General features: G+C 35.2%; 1 protein-coding gene across 1 annotated transcript; it reads left to right on the plus strand.

The window, feature by feature from the left end:
* The first annotated feature begins 1,483 nt into the window (after nucleotides 1-1,483).
* LOC131853365 (protein krueppel-like) lies at nucleotides 1,484-7,593 on the plus strand. Its single transcript, XM_059204232.1, has 2 exons — nucleotides 1,484-1,570; nucleotides 6,731-7,593. The coding sequence occupies exons 1-2, from the start codon at nucleotides 1,534-1,536 to the stop codon at nucleotides 7,591-7,593; spliced, it is 900 nt and encodes a 299-aa protein (XP_059060215.1). The 5' UTR covers nucleotides 1,484-1,533.
* Nucleotides 7,594-8,112: the final 519 nt, after the last annotated feature.

Consider the following 8,112-nt stretch of genomic DNA (forward strand, 5'->3'; position numbering starts at 1 on the left):
CACTTAACAAATAAAAGTTAATTAACGTATGCATGTCATCCGATTGACTGCGCTCGTTGACGGCAATTTTTTTTCTATTATTGTATTTGTAATTATTGGAACCTGTCGGTTTCTCTGGAAACTAATTACAACACAGATTAAGCCGTTTCGTACGTTATCATAATCTTGAATTATACACTAGCAACGTGTTAATTACATTTTTTTGTGGTCAATGAAAGAACTAACTAACACTGTTATACATTTGTTCGGTTTAATCTTGATTAATACGTTTCAAAACAGTATAAAACTGAATTAGATTAAAATCGATTAGACTTCAGAGCAGACCTATTTATCTAATCGAGTTACAAACAGCCCATTAAAAAATCTAGTGCAACTTCTAAAATAATCGTTTAAAATGTGTTTGTCAATTAACTATTCACCTGTAGGTATATCAACATTAGTGCGTATTTAATTAATTTTAATTCCCAATTTACCCTTGGAAAACTATAACTTAACTCGAAAATATAATATGCACATCATCCGTGATTGTAATTTTAATATATACTAATAACATACATATATTCTCATAAGTAGCTATTCATAGTCAGTAATGTGGATGAGATATTTTTTCTGTTATGACAAACTGACTTCTGACATTTTCGAGGGAAATTTTGTCCTTTAACTTAAGCATCATACATATTAATTAAATTATTATAACGTTGCACATGATACAAGAGTGTTCTTAAATAATAAGGTCCAGTACGTAAGTCACAATTACAAACCAAGTTCTAGAATTTCAATACGATATCTAGGATCAATTTTGATTCTTGAGTCTTTAATTTCAAATAATAAATTATGAGATTTATTCAATTATTTCTGTACTGCAAATATAATAATCAATAAAACAAACTTATTTTAAAAGCAATCTAATTCCTAAGTGCTTAAAGTTTTATGCCTGATACATATAATACACAAAACATTATCTATTACACTAATAATAAGTAATGATACGACAGCAGATAGTAAATCTTAGTATGTTCTCAAATTAGTTCTTGTAGGAGAGTGTACCGCCCGCCCCAAACGGGAGCTCATGAACATAAAAAGCGCTTATGTGGCATTTGTACCGTGCGGCGGCAGCACTAAAAAACTGCGCCAGGAAGGAACATAATGTAGTAGCGGCCATAAAAAGTGAATGCATTGCGTGCACACGTGGAGTGCATCGGGGGCGGCGAGGGGTGCGGGTGCTGTGGCCGCGCGGGGAGGGGCAATGGGGTGTGTTTATAGCGCGGAGGGGCGGCTGCCGCACGCTCGCCGCCACCGCTAGCCGTCAGTGTTGTGGTAGGTCACACGGAGCGTGCTCGTACCACGCTCTCTGATCATTCACAATCGCGACTTCGCGCCGACATAACATGTCATCGGCTTCCAAAAAGCATCGTTCATTAATTTATTATAATAAAATTTGAAAAAAAAGTTTACAATTAAATAATCGCCAGACATCTCCCAATATAACAACGAGTGGCGCGAATAAATGCATTTTCCGTGAATTGATGTGAGATGGCCCTGTCGCTGCAGTCGACGCAGAATTCGAGAGGTTGGTGAAGATTTAATATAGTGCGCCTCGTTGTCTCCTCGATCTGCTGAATCTGAAGGAAGTGCATGTGTGCAAAAAGTTTCGAAAGTTAGCGGCACGCGACATGCGTGTAACGAGCGCGGCGATTGGCCGCCACCGCGCCGCTCGCGTAGCACACATGTTTATTTGCATTTGAACCGAGCTTTTACAGATTCAGTGAACCGTAGGCGGCAGCGAGAGCGTAGCGGCCCGCTACGGCTCTGATGTCATATTACTTGATCCGTAGCACGAAGCTACGGCGTTTGTTATAATTTTCGTAGACAATTCAAATTATATTCATTTACATATGATAGAGTATTAATTACATACTGAAAATATGAACTAGTTCACGTTGTAGTTTGTTATTTTATAGTGAAAATAATTTTAGGCCCCTTTGAATTCACTGTTTTTTTCATACAGTAAGTATTGTTTTTATAATTCTTATCAAACTTTACCTCTTATGTTGACATAATTGATTTAAATAGATTCCTTAATATTTTTTCCACATTATGTTTTATTCTAAGTTTGATTTTACTATTTCTATGTGATCTATTGTGATCTATTTTTATTATGATCAAGTTACTTAGTATACCTAGTAATTACAAATATTGTACTTTATTAAATGTAGTTTATTTTTGTACATAATTAGTCTGTATATAGACGGTGTGACGTTATAGAATCATATGAAATGCCCTATGATAATTTAAGAATCGTAGGTGTACCGGACATTTTCATGTATTAATTATAATTATTGATATACATAAATATCAATAATACACCTCGATTTGCTTTCATAAATATTCAAATCAATGAGTTTTCGTTAAAATTATTAACTTAATTCACTTTTTATTTTATTATGCAATCTCTGCGACTCTAAGCACATTTTAACTGAGTGGTCAGTTTACAATTCCTAGTATAATAATAATAATAACAACCCTGGACAATTTACGCAGCCTCATCAGTTAGGTAGAGTCCCATGTTAAGTAGAGTTTGTGTCCTAGACAACTGATATAAATACATAGATACCTTTTTTTGCAAATACATACACAATATACAAAGAAAACATCCAGACAGATACAAAGACTCATATTCATGAATACAAATGCTTTCATCGTGAATTCGAATCCGCGACTATCAAAAGTAAAGCAGTGTGCTAAACCGTTAGACCATTGTTGATAAATAATATACTCATATTAAATATATCTAAAAATTTAAGTAAAACATTTTGATATTCACAAAAATAATTCCAAGGTAAACGGATAAAGCGTATTTGATTTTTTTCTATATTTAATTTTAATGTTATTTATATAAACGTAATGTGAAAGTTTTTACTCAGAAGAATTTATTTCGATTAATCACTTCACAGGAAAACGTACTTAATTACTTCTATTGAATCCTAATTTAGCGACTAGTATAGATACGCAAAAGGAATGAGTCATATTTTCTTTAAAAGAAACATTTACATTCATTTTAATATTTAATAGCTTTTGTAATACCGAATTTATAACGAAAACTTTGAACTGAATACGAATAATAGAAAATAATGATACATATAGGTATATGTATTTAAATTTGTTCTCAAATATGTTTTGAAAGTAACAATGAATACGTTAAAGAGAAGTTTTTAGATTGAAGAATTCACATAAAAAAAGGATAAATATACACAAGTATGTATGTATAAATACTTTTAAGTTATTTAACGGCAAGAAAATATTCAAAGAGACTATTTATAAATTTACATTTACGTTTACGTAAACCAATAGAAATATTTTCACTATAAAACATCATATTATAGTGTAAGTAATACTAAAATGAAGTACTAATTTAAATCTTCCAATAAAATATATGTCGTTCAATATTGACGCCAAAATATTTATATAATATGTAAATAAAAGTATTATGGTTTCAATTTTTAACTATGGCAATATTCGGTTTTTTTGCAAATCAAATTTCTCCAAGAGATAACGGTAGATTCGCCCCTGCCACTACGGATTTGATTTAAATATCCGCCGTCGGATTGCCAAATGTTACATTCACCACAATTAACATCGTTTCTGACTAGCCTATCTGTGATTACAATCGTGAGAATGTGTATGTAATTACACAGTTTATTAAATTCAAAATATTTTCCTCTCACATTCCAAGATTGTTTACTAACATTTAAAAAAGGTATATTAATTTATTTATATCTTGTACTCAGTAATTCGGATATTGATTATATTTAGATTTCGCAAAGCATAGGCAATTTTGGAGGAGTGAGCAGTTTTTTGAACTTACGTTAGTTCAAAAAACTGCTCACTCCTCCAAAATTTCAACTCCAAAACATTTTGTTTTTTAATTACAAATTAATTAGAATATTATATTTAGAAAACATTACGTTAGTTTTAAAAAAATGTATGCATTCAATTAAAAAATAGCAATTTGTAAGGAACCTCATCAAACTCAACTTAGGTAATGGAGCGTACTTTTTTTTATTACAGATCTAAATTTGATAGCACGATGGTCATATAATAATATAGGGCTTCATACATACAATTTTTATAAGTATTGTTTTTGTATTTACAAAAAATATATATTTCTCTCGGTTATTTAAAGCACAAGATCTGCTTAGATTGAGACAATGGCGACGTATAGATAGTCCTGAGTTATTCTTATTATACTTTTAATTATTTATTAATCATATGCTATGGGTAAGTAGTAGCCGTTGGTAAGATTGATTTGCAATATAATCGAAGAAGTTCTATTACGGACAAGCAACATTGCCAAACGATGACCTAATTTCAATAATCGTTATTATAATGGGATTAACCTGCCGCATAGGTATGGTACCGACGCCAACGTAAGCACGAACTCGCTCAGATTACTGAGCTCCTACGGTTTCGGCGGTTTAGGGTTAAGCACGGTGGTTACAATATAGGGCTTCATAGACCGAGTCCTTATATTATTTTTATAATCCTTACTATTGTCATTTCTGTTAAATAAGATAGTATATTATAAAATTTGTATTTTATAATGTGTGTTGAACTCATAAATATAATAAAACAAGTAAGATGGTGTGTTAAATCGATAGATCACCGATGCTAACACAAATAAAGATAAACAGAAAAAAAATTAACCGTATTTAAATAATTCTGCCACTTATGGAAAAGCTACATTATTAGCGAACGATTTAATATTATTTAATTATTTAAAATAAGTATAATTAATGCTTGCTATATATAATTAGATAAAATTCATAAAAGTTAGATATACTTTAATTTAAAAATTAAAAAAATCTATACAGTATAATTTTAATCGATATTTCAATAATATAAAACATTAACTAGCAGCTACAAAAGAATAAGTGAGTCATTGACACTTTGGTTATCAGCAAACCCTTGCGCAATAATGAGTTATGGAGTGGCAGCCGCAGGCAAGTCCATAAAAGTATTGAATATGGGTTATTGACAAATATTTATGGCGTATAAAGAGGGGATAATTACAACTCTTTAGCACATAAAAAGCGTTGCGCGGAAGGGTGCGCCACGCTGTAAAAATTTATCACCAACATTGTCACCCGACGGGGCGACCTACCAATAAAAAGGATAACTTTAACGCCGCACTCGACATAAAGGAATACAACTCATTTACACATTAACAAATTAAATTATTATGCTATAAATATATCACGTTATTTAAAATTATATTTCATGTACTAAAGGCGCTATTATGTAGGAAAGCATTTTCTGTTGTTTGACATTAATTTATGTTTAACAATGAGGGCATTATGTATTTATTTACTTGTTTCAACTTGTACAGTAGGCCATTATAATTCTTGGTACATCACGATTGCGGTTCATTGTTCGTTCTCAAAACAGCGAGAGGAATGTTATTAAAAAGTTATGGGATAAGCCGGTGGTACGTGCCGGCTGTGAGCTTGGAGCCCGACTCTACCAACCCGACGTCTCCGTTCCCCGTCTAATCACAAACTTTAAAATTATCTTGCGTTGCGTACTCTGAATAATATCCACTCCAGCGAAAATTATTTATTCAGTCCGACAACGAAATCTGCTATATTTATTTGCATGTATACACATTTTTTTGTGGGAATTTTGTTATACATTAAACGATTATAGTAATGATTCCTAATTTTTGGTTCTGTGTAATGTTTAGTTTATTACTTATTCTATATAATTTCTGTTGTATTAGACTGAAGTTCTAAATCGTGTTGCTTACAGACACATTATGACATATATTCTTATGTCATAATGCGTCTGTGATTCCCTATGAATTACATCGAAAGTACAATAGGTAAACTATTTTCAATTAAAAGCAGAACAAAGAATGTCCCGAAATTAATTCCAGGGCTAAGTAGATAATGTAAAAACCCCCCCTCCTCGTGCCACCTCTTCACGCCTCGAGGAGAACTTTCAATTATAATTTTGTCTAATTTTAATTAAGTGCTCTCAAAAAGGCTTTTCTTCGTCGAAATTAATATTTGAATATAATTTGGGCGGAGCGGGCGGGCGGAGTTTGCCGCTCGAGGAATAATTAATTCCATTATATAGGTAAGTGGACCGTTCGTCCCCTGCCCCGCCACCCCTTCGCGGTGTATGACACTTTTCACAAACTCATCTTCCTAATTCTCAATGGATTGATTGCTCACTGGTGTGTAAACTAACAATTACAGGGAATAATTTGTTATTTTAACGTACTATGAAGTATGAACTATGTATGAACGCGAGTCAAATTGGTAGAAATGGGTTTAGAGGAGGTTCGTAACAGCGATTTGCGCAACAGGTCGGGGCGGAAGCGACCTGCAGCGTCGTGATTGCGACCAAATGTTTCCTCCGCAGCGTCTGGCTTATGGTTTTTGCTGTGTTTTTTTGCCCTCTCTCGCTGATAAGTATGCTATCGATAGCATCGACTTCGTTGTTTATTTAGGCCGAAACTAACCCATGACGGAAGTGATCGCGACGAACACCAAGTTCTATTTTATTTTTACACTTAACAAATTTATTACTTTTGTATTGATCTATTTATTTGTCATATCGAATTTGAAATACCAATACATAATGAAGTTACATAATATTGTTATGATGCTCATATAATAATTATCAGTAATAAATAAAACAAGTAACGATATTTATTTCTTTTGTTTAGGTGTGTCAGTGAGGCCCCTATCAACTATGCGTCAGGAGTCGTTGCCGATGTTAGCAGAGCGGCTCTTGGCTACCCGCGCCGCAGCTCTTGTCGCAGGATTACCCGCCGAGTTGTACTCTGGCGCATTACTAGCAGCATGGCCTCCGTCACCACCGGCACCACTGTTGCCACCCCCAGAGTTTGAAAGAACTAGGAAACGACGGCGAACACCCAAGCTTGAAGACACCACGTCTACAGCTCCACCTTCTCCACCTTCTTCGGGCTCCTCTCCAGGTGCGACTGATCCGCCACGGGATAAATTATTTACTTGCAAAGTTTGCTCCCGCTCTTTCGGCTACAAACATGTCCTACAAAATCATGAGCGCACGCACACAGGTGAAAAACCATTTGAATGTGGCGAATGTCACAAAAGGTTTACCCGCGATCATCATCTGAAAACGCATTTACGTCTTCATACAGGAGAAAAACCTTACAGTTGCCCACATTGTCCACGTCACTTCGTGCAAGTTGCAAACTTACGACGGCATCTACGTGTCCACACTGGAGAGCGGCCATATGCATGTGCGCGATGTCCGGCTCGCTTTTCTGATTCAAACCAGCTGAAAGCTCATGCTTTAGTACATGAAGGAGATGCCCCATTCGCGTGCCGCTGTGGAGCTAGGTTTAGACGCCGGCAAGCTGCAGCATTACACAGATGCTCAGGTACCGGCTGTGAACCTGATATGCCTAGTCCACCGGCGGCATCAGCGCCGGATTGGCGTTGGGATGAGTGGCCCGAACAAACGGAGCCCGAGGACCTGTCGCTACCTAGGAGACCGGCCACGCCGGACTCGCCCACCGACTTGCGCGTTCATTCTGCGTAGTCGTTGCGCGCTATGCGCCGCTGAGCCGGTATACGAGTTCCTCCCGCGTAGACCCTGCGCTGCTGCCGGGCCGACGTCGCCGATGTTCACTTGTTCACTTTTTGTAATGATTCCAGAACCTTCGCCTTTACAGTTTATTCTAAAGACGTATTTTATTGAAACTAACAATAATTATTTTTGCTCTACTAAAGATTGCAAAGACATTTTTTCTTGCATTTTTTTATATTCTTAGTAAACTACTGACGAAGTCTCGTTAGGTAGTCGTCTATTCTTTTTTATCATTGCGCATTGGCAATTTTCATCATAAAAAACACTTTTTTCATTCGTGTTACAGTTTAGAACTTATTGTCATACCATTTGCATAATCGCAATGCTAGGTAACGCAAAAACGTAACCGTTTGTTCTTTTGTCTTGCAACTTGCAAAACAGAGAGAATATATTGCACAAAAGGATTTTTTTGATTTATTGGCGTAGTCTATTGTCTCTTGACACAAACTAAAATGTTTTACTTAGGTCCGA

This window comes from Achroia grisella, unplaced genomic scaffold (assembly GCF_030625045.1).
Source record: "Achroia grisella isolate CSIRO2021 unplaced genomic scaffold, CSIRO_AGI_Agris_v1 utg900, whole genome shotgun sequence".
NCBI lineage: Eukaryota > Metazoa > Arthropoda > Insecta > Lepidoptera > Pyralidae > Achroia > Achroia grisella.

Coding starts and splice junctions, on each gene's coding strand:
- LOC131853365 (XM_059204232.1), top strand. CDS start 1,534: ATGGCCCTGTCGCTGCAGTCGACGCAGAATTCGAGAG. Junction 1,571..6,730: donor GTCGACGCAGAATTCGAGAG/GTTGGTGAAGAT, acceptor TCTTTTGTTTAG/GTGTGTCAGTGAGGCCCCTA.